The sequence below is a fragment of the Muscardinus avellanarius genome, assembly GCF_963383645.1.
Source record: "Muscardinus avellanarius genome assembly, chromosome: 3".
NCBI lineage: Eukaryota > Metazoa > Chordata > Mammalia > Rodentia > Gliridae > Muscardinus > Muscardinus avellanarius.
Window position 1 is genome coordinate 9,539,312 of NC_137788.1, and position 18,755 is coordinate 9,558,066.

General features: G+C 46.9%; 1 protein-coding gene across 2 annotated transcripts in view; it reads left to right on the top strand.

Annotated features, from left to right (window-relative positions):
• The window catches only part of VPS13D (vacuolar protein sorting 13 homolog D), a gene marked incomplete at its 3' end in the record, with an annotated part of 245,737 nt that overhangs the window by 92,721 nt on the left and 134,261 nt on the right, over positions 1–18,755 (top strand). The window contains exons 38-45 of one of the 2 annotated variants that reach the window (XM_080692050.1): positions 1,319–1,441; positions 4,298–4,377; positions 7,380–7,480; positions 8,383–8,535; positions 10,999–11,134; positions 12,565–12,612; positions 15,831–15,981; positions 16,123–16,333. In XM_080692050.1, the coding sequence (XP_080548176.1) occupies positions 1,319–1,441; positions 4,298–4,377; positions 7,380–7,480; positions 8,383–8,535; positions 10,999–11,134; positions 12,565–12,612; positions 15,831–15,981; positions 16,123–16,333 (1,003 nt within the window). Of the gene's footprint in view, positions 1–1,318; positions 1,442–4,297; positions 4,378–7,377; positions 7,481–8,382; positions 8,536–10,998; positions 11,135–12,564; positions 12,613–15,830; positions 15,982–16,122; positions 16,334–18,755 lie in introns of both variants that reach the window. The other variant, XM_080692051.1, reaches the window with a different exon arrangement.

Below are 18,755 nucleotides of genomic sequence, written 5' to 3' on the forward strand. Positions count from 1 at the left end.
TCACTTAATGTGCTTAGCTGGAAGGTGAAAGAGTACATGAGAGTCCTTTGAAAAGGTCCAGGAGACAGAGTTTGCCTCGAAAGGACTCTTGTTAGTATTTTTCATGAGCATCTATTTAGAAATATCTTGCAAATTTTCGCAAACATTTTCTTGCTAGTGGTGAAAAATTTGTGTGTGTGTGTGTGTGTGTGTGTGTGTGTGTGTATGTGTTTTTTTGTTTGTTTCTTTTGGAGTACTGGGGATGGAACCCAGGAGCATTCTACCTCTGAGCTAAACCCCCAGCCGATTTTTTATTCTTTATTTTAAAACAGGGCCTCACTGAGTTGCAAAGGGCCTCACTAAATAGTAGCTGAGGCTGTCCTCCAACTGTGATCCTCCTGTCTCAGCTTCCCAAATGCTGGAATTACAAGCATGTGCCACCATGCCCAGCTAATTCCTAATTTCTTTCTTTCTTTCTTTCTTTCTTTCTTTCTTTCTTTCTTTTTTCTTTTTCTTTTTTTTTTTTTTTTTTTTTTTCGTGGTGCCGGGGATGGAACCCAGAGGCTTTCTAACTCTGGGCTATACTCCCAGACCTATTTTCTCTTTTATTTGCAAACAGGGTCTCACTAAGTTGCTGAGAGCCTCACTAAGTAGCTGAGGCTGGCTTTGAACCTGTGCGATCCTCCTGTCTCAGCCTCCCAAGCGCGGGGATCACAAGCGTGCGCCACCATGCCCGGCTGCTAATTCCTAATTTCTAATAGTGTTGTGAAACTCAGAAACATTGCTAGGACTTTTTTGTGTTTAAATGGAATTTCAACCAGAAACCAGTAATTCTTATTCAAGAAAGTATCTCTTACTTAGTATAAAGGTCATCATTCAGGTGTGGTACATTGTGATGATTTTGTTAACTTGCTATTCCTGTTTTGGTTTTCTTTTCCAAAAAGTAAAACTGTTCATTAGGAATTGCACATACTGCTCCCTCTGGCCAGAGCATGCTCCATTCCCAGTCTCTTGGCAAACTCTCTATTCATTCCTCAACACCCAGAGCAAAGGTCTCCATCTTTCTGAAGATTCTCCTGGACTTTGGTGTACACTCCCTGACCTCTACCACAGGAGAATACCTCTCCCACCCCAGTCCCCCGTGGCACTTAGTTATTAGCTGTGTTTTAGCACCTCTTCCTTTGAGGTGTAGCTTCCGTGATGATAATTGTGTTCACACAAATCCACATCCATGCAGTGGAGGCTCTCGCACCAATAAAAACCTGTTCTGCTGAGCTGAGAGCATTTGACAGGAACATCCTCCGCTGCCCTTCGTAATGTCTCTGGGCATTCTTCCTAGATCAGTATATAAGCACCAAGGAATCATGGATGGCTGATTACTGCAAAGAAGACGATGAAGTAGATTCAGCCCAGTCAGAAGACTGGATGGGCTCTTCGGTGGACCCTCCCTGCTTTGGACAAAGTAAGCTGCTTCTCTGCAAAAGTTAGTCTGAGTCATTGTTGACCCACTGAGAAATTCAAGTAGAACCATCATTTTTTGTTTTAGACTTTGTAAGAGACAGTTTTCTGGCACAAATTACCAAAAAAAAATTTTTTTTTTTGAGGTACTGGGGATGGGACCCAGGGTTGCTCTGCCTCCTAGCTATACCCCCAGCCCTATTTTCCATTTTTTATTTTGAAACAGGGTCTCACTGAGTTGCAAGGAGCCTCACTAAGTAGCTGAGGCTGCCCACGAACTGGGATTCTCCTGTCTCAGCCTCCCAAAGGCTGGGATTACAAGTGTGTGCCACTAGGCCCGGCTCCTTACTAAACTTTAAATGTGGGTTCTAATTCCATCTGTTTGGGAGAAAAGGATCTGCAACTTGCAGTGCCTAAATTCTGGTAGCATGCAAGTGAATAGGCACACCCTAAAACGTGTCAGGATCTTACTTGGCGAAACGTGGGTTTTCTAATTGATGGGGTTTGGATCGGATTTTAAAAACATCTTTTCTAAGATCTAAAGCCAGAGATAGAGCTTTTGCATATATTCTCGAAAGGAGGGAGGGCAGGATCCCACGTGGAAACAGTTTTAAAAGGGGGTCCTATGTTGTCCACAACGGGTGAAAGAACGGAATCCGCAGCCTCCTGCACAAGAGCAGTCAGTGTGTTCCCTGTTGACGATGTTTTCTTTCCTTACATGATGCCTCACCATGGAGTTCTGTCTTCCTCCGAGCTGGGGAGAGTGTGATGGACAACCGCATGGCCTTAGTCGTTCCACAAGCCATTGTCATCCAAATTCAACCCAGCCGCAGCCCTTTCAGTGCGGTTTCTCTGGGGGAGTCTTGGCTGGACTTCACATAGCTCATGAATACTTAAATATTCCATCTGGTCTGCAAACATGTCATGGGAGGATGGGTTTTCTTAGCGTACAAAGCACTTGTGCCGGTTCATCTCAGGGTGTGCAGCGGATTTTCTCTCTGCCTCGTCCTTCTAGAAGGAGTAACAGAGACACATCGGCCGTTTGTCCCCCGTGTCCCCAGGCTGTGGCTTCTGTGTCCTAAGGCCGTTGCTTGGGAGCCAGGACAGTGCAGATACTATTAGCTTCAATGCTGCTCCTCCAGGTCTCCCAGTTTGTGTGTCAAGGAAACGTAACATGGTCTACCCAGAAGACTGAAAAGTCTTTGTAATGTGCACCTTGTTTGAGAGAGTGTCTCTCTGATGATGTTATTTATACTGGAGGATGTAAAATCCAGAGCCAGTGCAAACGTGATGAAGGCCTTGTCTCAAGCAAGCCGACGAGGGTTTTCTTCTCTCTTTTCTCTTTTGAAAGCTTTCTCCTCTTTCTCTCCCCATAGTTCATTATGCCTTATCTATACTGAATGTCAGCAATAAGTTAGAGCTTGATTTTTGTGGTTATGTAGGCTGTAAAGGTCTGATATCTTTTCTTAATCACGTGTATTTGACTGCATCTACATTTTGACAGGTTTTTTCCAATATTGGAAACCCCCTGGGTGGCACTTTGGTAGGCCAGGCTTTTGTGTGCCTTTACTAGGCTGACCACCATGCCTGTTGGGCACCCGTGTTGGATATCAGTAGACTTCAGCCTGGCTGAGCTGATCATACGCTTTCACGTCTTGAGATTCTTCAGTTGTATTCCCTCCAAAGATGTGCTTTTAATTCAGGCCAGCCTGAAATGAACATATTGAATAGCCCTTGATATGAAATTCAGTCTGAGGAAACTGCTGACCTAACGCTGTCTTCAGCAGGGAAAAGAAAGTATCAGCCTCATTTTGACAGAGTTGTGGGCTGTGTTCTGTAAGGTTGCAATTCTGCAGGTAAAACCTGACTGGCCTGGCACTTTACTAAATTTATTAGTTTTGTATTCCAAGGTCATTTTATGAAAATATCCATTATAAATGTCTGGAAAACTTCCAAGTTCTATTTAGAACTTAAACAACATGATGAGATACCTCCTTGGTGGTGATTGTTTGAATTTGGAACCCAGACCGACTCTTCCCTTGAAGGTTTGAGCCCCCTAGTCTGGCATTCTGTTGCTTCCTTATTTCCCAATCAGGATGGAGTAACCCCCACTAAAATCTGTTCTGTTTTCTGTAACTTTTCTGGGTCAATTAAGGAAATAACCCGCGTTAAATTGAAAATTTTTGTTCCGAGCCAGGTGTGGTGGTGCACACCTGTAATCCTAGTACCTGGGAGGCTGAGGCAGAGGATCAAAGGTTTGCGAACAGCCTCAGCAACTCACTGAGACCATGTTTCAAAATGAAAAATGAAATAGGGCTGGGGGTGTAGTTCAGGGGTATATTGTCCTGGGTTCAATTCCCAGTACCAAAAAAAAAAAATATCCTCATTCCGCTTAAGAAAATGTTCCACGTGTGTTTCTCCCCCTGATGAGTAAAAGAGGAACATGCTACCTTGACACAGCCTCCAAAGTAAGAGCTGTGCAAAAAATCTGCCCCAGGCACGGGGAGCACCCTGGAATCCCGGTACCTGGGAGGCTGAGACAGGAGGGCCTCAGGTTCAAGGCCAGTCTCAGCTACTTAGTGAGACCCTGTCTCAAAAATAAAAATAAAAATAAGAAGGACAGGGTATAGCTCAGAGGTAAAATTCTCCTGGGTTCAATCCCCAGTACTGAAAAAAAAAAAAAAAAGTGTGTTTGCTTTTGTCAAGTCCTTCTTCGGCTCTTGGTCACCACAAGAAGCACACCCCTCCCTGTTGATGCACGCTAGCCTTGGGATGCTCTGTCTGTGCTTGCCGATCGGAGGTGATCTTCCGGCTCACCGCATTCATTTCTCCTTCTGACTTTGTCTCTCCTGTCTACCAGGCCTCCCCCTTGTCTACCTTAGAACTAGGAGCACAGCCAGTCTGACTAACCTAGAGCACCAGCTCTATGCTAGAGGTACGGTACCGCGCGGGGCTCGCCTCGTTCCCCTCTCTGCTGCCCGTGCGCCCGAGTTTTGCGAATGGAGCTGAATCGGGGTGCACTTGCTTGTGAGTACTTTGCTGTAGTGACGGGAAAGAACGGCGCCAGCTTGTGAGCAGAGCAGCACCCGGTATCGAGTGAGCGGTGTCCGGTCGCTCGCCGCCTCTCTCCGGCTGGTGGGAGTGGAGTGAAGGCCGCGGCCTCACAGGGCTGTCCCTCGGAGAGGCCCGTGGATGAGGAGCATGCCACCAGAGGCTTGTTACAGAGTAATAAACGGACCCCTAGTCTCTCGGGAATCCAGTGCTCTGTGAAATAGGAGCTCTAGTGATCGGGCCGAGCTGAGAACAAGTTTCTCAGTAAGTAATTACTCAGACACAGACTTTAATTTCCTTGGATATGAATTTATGTGCTTAGAACATAAGAAAATGCTTTTTATTTTCCTCTCTGACCGTTAAGGTCCCTTGAGAATCTGCCTAGTAAGTGGATATGGGGCAGCCCACACATCGAGGGTATTCTTATTCAGGCCAGCCTTCAGACGAGCCCATGGGGTAGCCCTCAGCACGAAATTCAGCCTGAGGAAACTCCTGATTTCCCACTGAACTTAAATCTGTTTAAATCACGGCATGATTTAACCTGAATGATTTATATTTTTTATGTAACTGAATATTCATCTATTCATGAATTTATACCTCTGAGATTTTCTGAATGTCATTTAACCATTCAGGCAAAGCCGAGCATTATTCCTATGTAGGTGATGAGGACAGGGGAACTCAGACAGACGGTGGGATTTGCCTTCGTTCATGCGACCCTCTAGCAACAGGCCTGGCCTGTTTACAAACCAGGTCCTTTCTGATGGACTGAGCTGCTCTGCAGCACGAGACCTTTGCTCTTAATAGTGGCCAAACTACTCTGTGAAACAAGTCTGCCCACAGGAGCAGAAGTGTCCTTCGCTGGAGCCATCTGAGGCCAGACGTGGATGGGAGGAGCTTTAGGTCATCTCGGCCCATGAAGAAAGTAGCTTTGGTCCCCAGAGGCAGATCTCTGAGGCCACCAGGGAGCAGTGTTCTCTGATTGGTTTGGGAATTTTTCCTCTGGTTTGATTGCATCCCAGTACTGGAGGTGTCAGACTTGTTCCCTGACGTTGTGTTTGGACTCATGTGCACTCCGTGGATTTTTGTCCTCTGAGAAGTGAGTTACTGAAGCCTGGCTCTTTGTCTGATCAGTGTGGGAAGCCTGGGGACGCAGGCGGTGTGCCCACCATGCTATTTAGTTCCGAAGCAGTCTGCCAGTGAATGTCTCCGTATGGATTCCTGGTATGTGATTCTGTATTAAAAGTGATCAAAGCCCTCTGCCACCTGTTCTTTTACAATCTAATTTGCAAATGGAAACTTCCAGTCTGGCTCACAGTGGGATGTGAAAGCACATCTGGCTCCTTCTCCGGGCCCTTTATCTGTGGCAATAAAAGCGGCTCTCCTGCTCCTGGAGGGAGCGAGTGCTGTTGCCCTGCAGACAGCCCTTCAGTGCTTGCTACCCTCTGCTCCTGTCAGCAGCCTCACAGCTACTCCTTAATTTTCTGTTTGATGAGCACTATTTTTTTCCTCTAAGGCAGACCTGGGGGACTACGTGAGGCCACTGCACTGAGAAACGGGCACACACCTAGGCAGAGACCCCTTAAGAAGCATTTGTGACACCCCCGGTGACTCATCTGAAGCCGTGGGGACACGCCATGTCTCTTTTGTAGCCTCCTTTGACCTCCCCCAGGCCGCGGTTATTTTCAAAACAAGACTTGCCTGAGCCTGAAGCGGTGTGCACGGCGGTGCTCGTGGCACGGACTTCTGGGAAGCGTAATGGATGCCAAGGGGAAGAAGGCAGTGGTTCCTTTTCAGAAGGTGTTGCTACCTGCCGACTCCCGGGGACTGGCCAGGCCTCCAGCCAGAGGTGGCGGCCGGCGGGACAGGTGGCGTGTGTCTTGGTTGTCGTGCTGGGGCCTTGCACAGCGCTCTCTGCTGCCAGCATTTGCTGCCCGTCTAGAAGCCATTTTCCTCCCCGCTGCAGGCGCTCAGGTTCTGGTCTTTCTCTGGCGGTCTTTGTGCTCTCGGGCTGGGCACAGTGAGACAGGGCAGTGTCCCTGGGCCTGTGAGCTCCCAGAGTTGGGGTGCTGAGGGCTCAGCAGTGAGGAGCCCTCCCGTGCTGGATGGCCGTTTCCTGGTGGCTCCACCTTACTCTTGGCGCTCGTGGCTGGCAGAGGTGGCCAGAGGTGGCCCCGGAGCGCCTGTTCTAGATGCCTGCAGAGTCTGAGGTCTGGTGCCCCCCTCCAGAGCTGCTACGGTGTCCTGTTGCTCACTGTTTCTCTGCACTGGCCCTGCTCTTCCCTGAAGTGAGGCCATATTTTATATCCCTTTTTTTCTTTCCATAGTGACCACCTACAGTGGCTGGGGGTCTGTTAACAAGTGGGCTGAAGGGTCACTCCAGCAGCTGCAGGGGTAGCACGCCCTGGTTTCCCAAGAAGAACAACAGCAAAGGATATTTTTGTTTTGCCATAAAATGCATAATATGGCTAAAGGGCAACTTGTATATAGAGAAGTTTCCTAAAGTAAAGGCTTTTGGGACAAGCTCAAGAGCACGTGTGATATGTATGTCCTGCTCTGAGCTGGTTACCTGTTTAGAGTAGACTTCTTGAGGAACGAATCCATCTTGTTTCCTTGGTTCTCATGCAACGGGGTCCTGCTGCCCTCCTCTGGGGACAAGGCCTTGGAAAGTTGCGGGAGGTTTGGGGGCTGGAGGGTTCGTAGGACATCAGATCTTAGCCAGCAGAGGCGCAGAGCTCCTTGGCCGGCAGCGGGTCTGTGGCAGCTCCTTCTCTCGCCCCTGCCCTCAGCCCCTCCCATAAGAGACAACGTGGGCGCTGCTCCAGGTACAGGGAGGGCCTCCGCCACGGAGAGAGGCGAGTGCTCATAGCTTTCTTCTGTTTGTCACCGCAGAGGTGAAAACCCCCAAGCGCCGGCAGCCGTTTGTGCCCTTTGCTCTGAGGAACCACACCGGGTGCACTCTGTGGTTCGCCACCCTGACCACCACGCCCACCAGGTAAGGTGCTCCTCCTGCCTGGGCCCCGCCCGGGGCTCCTGATTCCATCCTTGTGAGACGGATGGTGAAAGTTCTGATCCCGTGCAGGTCTTAAATCTGAAAGAGTCACACTGTGATCTTGACCCTGGGATATAGTATATTAAAAGCAAAGGCAGCAAACTAAGGATGTGCGTAGAAATTGTGAAGGAAAACTGTTCCATCCCTTCTCCTCGGACTCCAACCCCTTTGCTCTTAAAAGAAGCTCAATATGGTTACTAGAGTAGCATTTTGCTTCCAAGACTGCTGTGAAAACATCTTTCATTCCCCTGGCCCCGAAAGGATCGTCTTTTCTATCTAAAGTACACTTCCACCCAGATGGCAGGGGGTGGAGCTTGAAGAACAAATGAGAATTTACCCGAGTGGGAACTTTTTTGACAACTCTCTGGGCCTGCTTAGATCCTGGCTCAGTGCTCTAAAGACATGAAGTTTACTAAGTGAGTAACAGAATCAGCTCACTAGAAGCTGCATTTCTCCTGCCTCCGCTCGGTGTGGTGATGCCGCGGAAAGGACGTTCTCTGTTTGCCAGTGTAGGTCTGGTAGAGTGCAGCTAGGCCCTTCACGCTCGCTAGCTCCTTTGAAAAGCCGCGCTTTGGTTTACACACACCAGACTCGGCTGCTGGTGAGTGCTTGCAGCGACGACTCTCAGCTTCCCTGAGAATTCACATAAGTTGTGACTGCGCACTGCCACGAGTGACCGTGGCGCTAGCCCGGGACACCCCTGGCGGCCCTTGTCTCCCCTCACTGCTGCGAGGCTGTTCAGGGAGGGCGGGCTGCCGCTCTTCGCAGAGCCCTGCCGAGGGGCGAGGGGCGGCTGGGAGAGCTGAAGGAGGGGCCTGCGCATCTGACATCTGATTTGGCTCCAGGGCGGCCCTGTCCCACAGCGGGAGTCCAGGGGTGGTCCCCGAAGGGAACGGAGCGTTTCTGGATGACGCTCACAACGTCAGTGAGTGGCGAGAAGTTCTCACCGGTGAAGAGATTCCCTTCGAATTTGAAGCCAGAGGAAAGTTAAGACACAGGTAAAGTATGGTTGTTTGTTCTTTTCCTTAAAGAATAAAACACTGGATGACAATGATCATCCCCTGTGTTTTACCTTTCACTTATTAATGATTTTATTTATTTGTTTTGTATATTTATTTTTTGGTACTGGGGATTGAATCCAGGGGCATTCTACCTTTGAGCCACACCCCAGTCCTGCTTTATTTTTTGTTTTGAAACAGGGTCTCATTAAGTTGCTGAGGCTGGCCTTGAACTCGTAGTCCTCTGTCTTACTTTCCCACGTACTAGGATTCTAGGTATGCGCCACCATGCCTGGCTTTAATGTTTTATTTTATTATTATTATTCTTTGTGTGGTGCTAGGGATTGAACCCAGGGGCATTTGACCTCCAAGCTACACGCCCAGCCTGATTTTTTATTCTTTATTTTTGAAGCAGGGTCTCACTAGGTGAAAGTGAGCCACACTAAGTAGCTGAGGCTGTCAGAGAATCCGGATCCTCCTGTCTCAGCCTCCCAAGTACTGGGATTACAAGCATGCACCACCATAACTGGTTTACTGCTTTATTTTTAAGAGCTATTTCGAAAATCACTGTTTCCTTTTAAAATATACAGACTGTCTTGCCCTTTTGCAAATTGATTTCTTCCCATCGGCGCCCATGGACTCGGCCTGTGAGGACAGAGCCGTGTGTCTCAGCAGCGGTCCAGCCGCAGGCACACCACAGTGTTCACGTTTGCTCATTCTGCCCTTGGTTTCCATGAGGCAGTGTTGACGTGCTGTTCTGAAAAGCTGCGCTAGGCACGCTGACTTCCACTTTAGCGTACGCGTGTCCACACAGCCCTCTTGGAGCCAGTAGCCTCAGGAGGCAGAGCCGGGGATGGTAAGATAGTCTGAGAATCCTGCTGCCACGGAGCCTGCTGGCGCATGTCCTCCCAGACAGCAGCCACCGGACTGGAAAGGTTTTAACTGTGGCTACTGAGAGATCAGACAGTGTCCAATAAAGTGTCTCATGATTTGCAAACATATTCCACTAGACGGGCCGTCCAGTGGTGTGCCAGGGGGAGACGCAGTGTTTGCAGAGGCGAAGGCATTGGGTTTTTTTTTTTTTGTGTGGTACTGGGGTTCCTGGAAGCCCTTTTCCTCCGGGCTACACTCCCAGACCTATTTTTTTACATTTTTATTTGGAAACAAGGTCTCCTAAACCAGCGCGCGCAGCTGGCTTCGAACCTGCTCGATCCTCCTGTCTCTGCCTCCCAAGCGCGGGGATTACAAGCGTGCACCACCACGCCTGGCAAGGCATTGGGTTTGAGCCGCCAAGTGGGCTGTTTTCAGGCGGAGCTGCAGCTGAGGCGGTTGCTCCAGCCTCCAGTGGCCACGCGCTTCTCAGGGCGCGGACGTCTGCGTGCAGACCTCTCCATGTCAGGCCCCTCTTCCTCCCGTGTAGCCCTGTGCCCGTGACATTACTCCCAGGCGCAAGGTTTCTAAGTGTGTGGGTCTCTGGAGGTTTTACAGGAAAAAGAAGGTTAAGAAAAGAAAATGGTGGGGGGGGGGAAGAAGAAGAAATAGACTCCCTGTGCTGGTCATGTGTCCCCAGAAGCCCCAGAAGAGGTGCCGGGGCGCACGTCAGGTCCTTCCATACGGGCCTGGGGACAGCCTCTTGGAATTAGTGCTGTTCCTTGTCTCAGCAAGGACTCGACCTCTCGGTCATTTCTGTTTTGTTTTTTGTGTTTTGCAGCTCATTTCAGGTCCCACTGTTCTGCTTGAATTCATCAAAATAAGTGCCTTTTCTGGCATTTCCCCCTTGGCACACTGTACCCCACTCCCTGCCTGCCTCCCGCCTTCCCGGCAGCCTCAAGTTCAGTTCCCCATTTCAGGCTTCTGGCTTGAATTAGGCAGAATCTAAAATAGAATTAAATGTGCAATTTCCTCCCATTCCTCCTGTTCTGCCCACTGCCTTCTGCTCCAATTTCAGCTGAGCTCTTCAGCCCTGAGACCGAGAGCTGGGCTCGCGTACCCTGGCTTGTCACGTAGGGCTGGAGCCAAACGGCTGAGTGTGGTTTTGGGAGACACAGGATATTCAGCAGAGGAACCGAGAAGGGGAACAAATGTATGCTTTTTCAAGAGTATGGTTATATGAGCCAATCGCTAGTACATTTTTGCCACCCCACTGAGGTAACTTTCGCTGACATCATTGTTCTATAAAAGCTGGGGTGAGGGCTGCAGAGCGAAAGCCCGTCGGCGTGCAGGACTTCACGGTCCATGCAGAAGGGCAAGCGCCCCTGGTGCTCAGCCTCTTTAGATCTTGCCGGTGGTGCTGAAAGCATAAAACCCCGTTAAACTGTTCTCTTGATTTCCCGTGCATTAGGTAACCCCCAGAGGCTTAGCCACTAAGGTTTTGACGTCATTACTCAGCAGATCAGATTGGCGCCTTCGCTTTGCTGTCCCTGCCTCCCGGGTTGTTTAACATTCCCTCCTTCTGCTCGACAGACACACCCATGACCTGCGGATCCACCAGCTGCAAGTGAGAGTCAGTGGCTGGGAGCAAGTGAGCCCCGTGTCTGTAGACAAAGTGGGGACCTTTTTCCGATACGCAGCGCCAGATAAAAATTCCTCTTCCTCCACGGTGAGTCGTGCAAAATAGGTGTTTGAAAGCACAGCTGTCATGTCCGTGCACCCGCAAGCCGGGCTTTCAGAGGTGTCGGCCTGGATTAACCTTGCTTTAGCGCCCTTGTCTTGCTTTTTACTTCTCTTAGTTGGAGGAAGAAGACCTGCGATTTTATTGGCTCAGTCACAGGCTTGGGTAATCAACATGTCAATAAGACTCACAGAGGTTAATTTTGGTAGAAAACAAGATTTAAAGTTGGCAGTAACACATGACCTCATTTAGGCACGTCTCTTTATACTCAGCCAGCCTCCTTGGCTACTAGTCTGCCGAACATGAGTACAGCCATCCCTCAGCACCCATGGGGACTCGTCCCAGGACCTTCAGATTATTAAGTCCCTTACATAAAATGGCATGCTTGCATATATACTGTACATCTTCCCCTATGTTTGAAATCATATCTTATTCTAGTATTCTCTTCTTATACCTAATACGATGTAAGTGCTATATAAATGGCTGTTATACTATATTGTTTAGGAAATACGAGCTTGAACGTATTTGGTACAGGTGCGGCTGTCGTAGGCTGAATTGCCTGGTACGTGATCAGCAGTTGGCTACATCTGTGGATGAAAAACCCATGGTTACTGAGCCAACTATATTGGCTATATTTCACATAGTATTTATTAAGTTTCCTAATTTGTATACTTTTTTATGTTTCTTATAAGCAGCTCCTAGATCCTCTTAGCTCTGTGTCCCCAAATGTCCCTCTGGGGGCATAAAGAGATGTCCACTGTCATCTGTTTTCTGCTCACACATAGGCTCACACGCCCTTGCCTAGTTTTACCCCAGCCTATGGTCCTGGGGGCGGCCGACCAGCTCGGGGAATGATGCAGGATGCAGGCAGCTTCCTGATTGGTGGAGGTTGGCCTCTTGGCCGTGCCGCTGCTGGGTGCCTTGCCCATATTCCTACTTCATGGGGTACTCACACTCACTTATAGGCAGCCAGGGAGGAGGTAGAAACTGCACTTCGCTAAGACACTGCAGCTTGCCTCGAGCTTGCGTCACCAATGGAAAATATTCTTGGAGAACACTGTTCTGCCAGTGTCCGCGCTCATGGCTGCTCTCTGGTGCCTCAGCTGTCTTAGGAAGACACAACCCAATTTAGGTTTTTTCTCAACCTAAGTTCACGTCTGGTCATCAAAGGGCTTCTGTAGGTTCTTTTCACTTGTATTGATACATACTGGAGATTTTGCACACACAGAAGTGATTGTAAAATGAATATCGTTTTGCCCGTATCTTTCAGGAGGAGGTATTTTATCTTTGTAGTAGACATACTTTCTCTGCAAGTTATTTTTGAACACCATCTTTTCAAGCACGTTACGCTGTCCTTGACTTTAATGATGCCTCTTCTCTTAGGCCTGTGCTGACTCTGACTTATGAATCTTTCTTAGATCGGCAGCCCAAGCAGTAGAACAAACATTATACATCCACAAGTTTATGTGAGTATGATATTCTTGTGTCATGTGTTTACTGAGCACGCCCCTTTGTTTCTTGATGATCAGAGGATGCATGACATTCACAGGACTGGGGCTTGCTGCTGTCTTTTCTATAGATGATTATCTTCCTTTTTTATGGACTTGCAACACAGTGTTTTCCCCTAACCTGGTAAATGCAACTGAGTACTCTAGTGAAGGAGGACAGGAAAATCTTTTAGTCCAGAGTTTCTCTTGCCTTCTAAATTCACCATGGTATAAATATTTACTTCATAAATTGAGACCCAACTTCAATAGTTATAATAGTAAATAAGAAGGAAAAATAATATCTTCCCCCATTTGCCTTTAAAACACTGTCAAAAGGTGACATTTAGGAAAACTTTTTAGAGCCAGTCGTGGTGGCACACGCCTGTAGCCTCAGTGCTTAGGAGGCTGAGACAGGAGGATCGCAGGTTCACGGTCAGCCTCAGCAACCTCATGAGGCCCTCTGCAACTCAGTGAGACCCTGCTTCAAAATAAAAGAGTAAAACAAGGCTGGGGGTGTAGCTCAGAGGTAGCATGCCCCTGGTTTTAGTCCCCAGTACTGCAAACAAACAAAACACCCTTTTCAGGTTTTTGCTTATGATTTCTTCTCCCTAAGTGTAGCAAGTTTTGAAATGTGAACCTTCAGGTAGGCCTGGAAACAAGAGCATGGAGGCTGGAAGTGTGGCGATTGTTCCTTGCCGGGACTTGGCCCAGGCCTTCGTGGGGTGGGGCTAGCAGAAGCTTGAGCTTTGGTGACAGTTTGTGCCTAGGACTGGGTCCCTCTAAAAACACTCCAAAAATTAGAGTTTGCCTTTTCATTTGAACCTCCTGCAAGTCTTGGTTGAAAACATGGAGTGCTTTGTTTTATGGTTTTTGAGGTCCATTTTCACGTACTGTTTGCTTTAATAAAGAAGTTGGCAGAATGAAACGCTGAAATGGGGTATCATTTGTTTCTACAGTTAAAAAAGCATCATCACTGTGATCTCCATTCTTGGTCTGAGGGGAATGCTTTCAGAAATTTTCTTTCTGGTGTACCAAGCATGGAAGTTTGTACTTAAAAAAGGTCACAGTTCGGTGACTGTAATCCTAGTACTTGGGAGACTGAGACAGGAAGATCGCAGGTTTCAGGTCAGCCTCAGCAACCTCAGTCTTAGTGAGATTCTTGGCAACCTAGCAAGACGCTGTTTCAAAAATAAAAACTAACAACTGCTGGGAGTGTAGCTCAGAGGCAGGATGCTCCCGGGCTCAATCCTCGGGACTAAAAGGGACAGAAAAAGGTCACATGGTAGGAGCACAAAATGTGTGTTGAATGTGTGCCTGAACCTACGGGAGTATCACATAGTCGCTGCAACCCACGACTGAAGTAATTTCCCTCTATTATGCTGAGTTTATGAATCATAGTGTTTTCAAGAGTGATTATAGGGTCAGAACCTATGCAGCTATTGTGAAGAAAGAAAAGTTTGCTTTTAAAGTTCTTTGAAATATAAGTACTGGTTTTTCCGTAGGAATGTCAATAAATATTACATAGGCCTAAACAGTAAGTTAAAGCTGGATGTGGTGGCGCACACTTGTAATCCTGATAGTTGGGAGACTGAGACAGGAGGATCACAGTTAAAAGGGCAGCCTCAGCAATTTAGCGTGACCCTCTTTCAAAATAAAAAGTAAAATAGGGCTGGAGATACAGCTCAGAGGTAGAACGGCCTTGGGTTCAATCCCTTGTACCACACAAGGAAAAGAAAGAAAAGGAATAAAATAAATTGAGTGACACTGTGAGAAAAGTATTTGTTCCCATGAAAGACACACCAGTATAGACAACTCTTCTCTGTGGGGCTTACAGAAACAAGTTTGAATCTCAGAAGACTTTTTTCAGATTGTCTGTGTATTGGGTCATATCCAACCCATTGTTACTGTCCAAGGAGCGTTTTCTCAATCAAATATTAATCTGGGAGGAAAATACCAAAGGAGGTAAATCACTGAATGTTTTGCAAAGTCTGCCTCAGTCGTACTAATTTTAGTTGCTGCATTTGATCTTTGATTTTTAATTTTTTTTGTAGTACTGGGACTTGAACCATATCCATTTCTATTTTTTATTCAGAAACAGTGTCTTGCTAACTTACTGCACGCTGGCTTAGGGCCTGCTATTCTCTTGTCTCAAACCCCCAGGTGTTGGGATTACAGGCATGTGCCATCACGCCTGGCTTGATCTTAATTTGAATCCCTTTAGCAGAGTTGGTAAAGGTCCTCTTCATAGTTTCCATATGAGGACTGGTGTGTAGGACCCCAAGAGCACGTTTCCAAACCCAAGAGGTTTGGAAAATTAGATAGGTTATTAGCACCGTCTTAGGTGGAGTTCTTTATAATGTGTCTAGAGGTCTAGGAGTGGTTTTCTTTATGACATACTATGTGTATCACATCTCAATAGATTTATTTTTATAGGTAGTTTTAGAATTGACTGTTTTAAATAGTATATATGTATAGCATGTTCAGTTCCTTTAAAACCAAGTGGTAGCCGGGCGTGGTGGCACATGCTTGTAATCCCAGCATTTGGGAGGCAGAGGATCCCGGCAGAGGATCGCGGTTCGAGGACAGCCTCAGCTACTTAAGTGAGGCACTCCGTAATTTAGTGAGACTCTGTTTCAAAATAAATAAAAAATAGGGCAGGGGGTGTAGCTCGGAGGTTGAATACCGCTGGGTTCCATCCCCAGACCCGCAAAAAGTAAATAAGTAAGTAAATAAATAAATAAATAAATATTAAATAAATAAAAAATAAAACGAAGTGGTTTAGGGTTTGATGATAATTTCATTGGAGAAGTATGGTAATAATGCTTCTAAAGCGAGGGTGGTGGTGCAGCTCAGTGGTAGAATGCCCCTGGCTTCGATACCCAGTACTGAAAAAAAAAAAAAAAAAAGCCAGGCGCAGCAGCCAATGCACGTAATCTCAGTACTTGGGAGGCTGAGACAGGAGGATCACAAGCTCAAGGATAGCCTCGGCCTAGTGAGACTCAGTAGTGAGACTTGGTTTCAAAACAGAAGGGGCTGGATATGTATGTAGCTCAGTGTTAGAATGCCCCTGGGTTCAAACCTCAGTACCAAACTAAAAAAAACAACAACAGTGCTTTGGACGTAGACATCCGGTGGTGTTGTATTTTGTGTTTTCTCAGCAGCACGACCGGTTTGTCTCTTCTGTCTGTCCCTCGCAGTTCTCCTCGCTCCCGCCCGTGCGGGTGGTCTTCGCGGTGACGATGGAGGGCAGCGCTCGCAAAGTCATCACTGTCCGATCGGCCCTCATTGTGAAGAACAGACTCGAGACGCCAATGGAGCTACGACTGGACAGCCCGTCGGCCCCCGACAGTACGTGCTGTGTCCTCGAACGGGCGCGTGCTCCCTAAGCGTCTGACTGTGTTTCCACTCCCTCCCCTGTGCGTGTCCCTGTACAGTGCCGTCGCGGTGTGCCCTGGTCACTGGGAGTGCTAACCCTCGTTTCTGTGGCAGAGCCCGTGGTGCTGCCTGCCGTGATGCCCGGGGATGCGTTTGCAGTGCCTCTACACCTCACTTCCTGGCGGCTACAGGCTCGGCCCAAAGGACTGGGCGTATTTTTCTGTAAGGCTCCTATTCACTGGACCAATGTCGTGAAGACGGCAGAGGTTAGTAGCAGCAAGCGAGAATGCCATTCCATGGACACGGAAAAGAGCCGATTCTTCAGGTGTGTACCGCGGCCGGCACGCAGCTGCTTTTGCCTCCTTCCCTCTCTAGGCTGACGCGGTTAGCGTTCTTTCTCCGGGGCCCTTAGTTTTTCGGTTGTGTCTGTTTAAAACCCTTAAGTTGTTGAGTTGATGAAAACTCAAGGCTAACCCTTTGTGGGGCTGGGGCGGGGTTACTTCTCTAATATTCAGGGAGGACCAGCCAACAAGCATACTCACAGGTGGAAGATTAGGACTTTGTATGTGTGCTTCAGCATAGATAGAGAGAGGACGTACTGGAAAGGGCAGGAAAAGGAAAAAAATGAAAGATTTTTTAAAAATTTGAACAAAAAGGTTTATGTTCCTGATAATGACTTTCTTGAGCACTTTAACAAGAATTGCTTAACTATTTAAGTTCACCATTTTTCTGTTCTGAAACATACAAATAATACATTAGTAGATTAATGTTGAAAAGCAGTGGATTGCTATCACTGGAGCTTAATAAACTTACACTTTAAACTTATTTAGATGAGAGATTATTTCCTTTCCTTTTCCTTATACTGAAAACAGGTGTGCACTTACCTTAAACTTAGGAGGACAATAGCAGTGTACAGAATCCCAGTATATTTTTTCACATTGACCCATCGTTAACAAAGAGAAAAAGGTGAATGCACACCTACGGGGGCAGTGTTAACATTTTCATTACAGAACAAAATCTTTTATATCTTGAAATGCCAACTTGTCCCAATTGGTGCTTATAAAACCCTTTTCCCTACAAGTCCAGTTGGTACAGTCTTTTAAAGTGTATGTGGGACATCCATTAAGAGAGACCATCTGTTGGGCCATAAAACAAGGTCAATAAAATATTGAAGAATTGAAATCATATAGAATTTATTTCCTGATCACAATAGAAGTAAACTAGAAATCATCAACAATAACATAACTAGAAAATCTCAAATGTTTTGGAATTATATTATTATTTTCAAATAGCTCATGGGTCAAAGAGAAATCACAATGAAAATTAAGTTATAGCCGGGCGTGGTGGCGCACGCTTGTCATCCCCGCGCTTGGGAGGCTGAGACAGGAGGATCGCATGGGTTTGAAGCCAGCCTCAGCTACTGAGTGAGGCTCTCAGCAACTTAGTGAGACCCTGTTTCCAAATGAAATATAAAAAAGGTCTGGGAGGATAGCCCGGAGGTAGAAACCCTCTGGGTTTCACCCCCAGTACCACCAAAAAATAAAATATATATATATATATATATATATATATATATATATATATATATATATGAAAAATCTCTAATACAACTGACGAAGGCAAAAAGAGAAAGCAGAAAGGAATTTAAATAAGACATCATTACAGACCCTACAGAGATTAAAAGGACAAAAAGAGATAAGTACAGTTTTATGTCAATAGATTCCATACTTACATGACACCACCTTTCTTGAAAAACGCCAAGTACCAAAGCTGACACAAAGAATAGAAAGTCTGAACAACACGACACCTTTTTTTTTCCAACACTGGGATGGAACCCAGGGGCCTTCTACCTCTGGGTTATACCCCCAGACCTATTTTATATTTTATTTGGAAACAGAGTCTCACTAAGTTGCTGAAGCCTTGCTAAGCTGCCGAGACTGGCTTCCAACCATCACTCCTCCTCTCAGTCTCCTAAGTATTGGGAGTACGAGCATGCGTACCACGCCTGGCTATGATACCAATTTTTTGTTGTTGTTGTTGTTGTTTTGGGTGGTACTGGGGTTCCTGGAAGCCCTTCTACCTCCGGGCTACACTCCCAGACCTATTTTATATTTTATTTGGAAACAGGGTCTCTTAAGCCAGCTGAGGCTGGCTTTGAACCTGCGCGATCCTCCTGTCTCAGCCTCCCAAGCGCGGGGATGACAAGCGTGCGCCACCACGCCCGGCTGTGATACCTATTTTTAAAAATTAAATTTACAAAAATTTTTCCTACAAAGGAAATTCTCAAAATTCTGAACCTATATAAATTCACTGGCAAATTCTAAGGCCTCTTTTCTTTTTTTAAGGTGGGAGGGACTGGGGACTGAATCCAGGGGCATTCTACCTCCAAGCTATACATACCCCAGACCTTCTCTCTCTTTATTTTGAAACAGGGTCTCACAAAATTGCTGAGGCTAGCCCCAAACCTGAGAGCCTTCTGACTTAGCCTTCCAAGTGCTAGAATACAGGCTTGCACCACTTGCCTGGCTTACAGACATCTAAGAAGGAAATAGTATCAGTTCTCTACAAAATCTTTCAGAAAATAGAACAGGAGGAAACCATTTCTACCTCATTGTATGAAGTGAGCATATTTCTGATACTAAAACCGGTTAGAGATACTGCAGGAAAACTGAGCAAGTGTACTCCATGAAGAGATGCAGACTCCGTAACAAACTTTACCAAGTAGAAATAGAGAAGTTAATTATAAA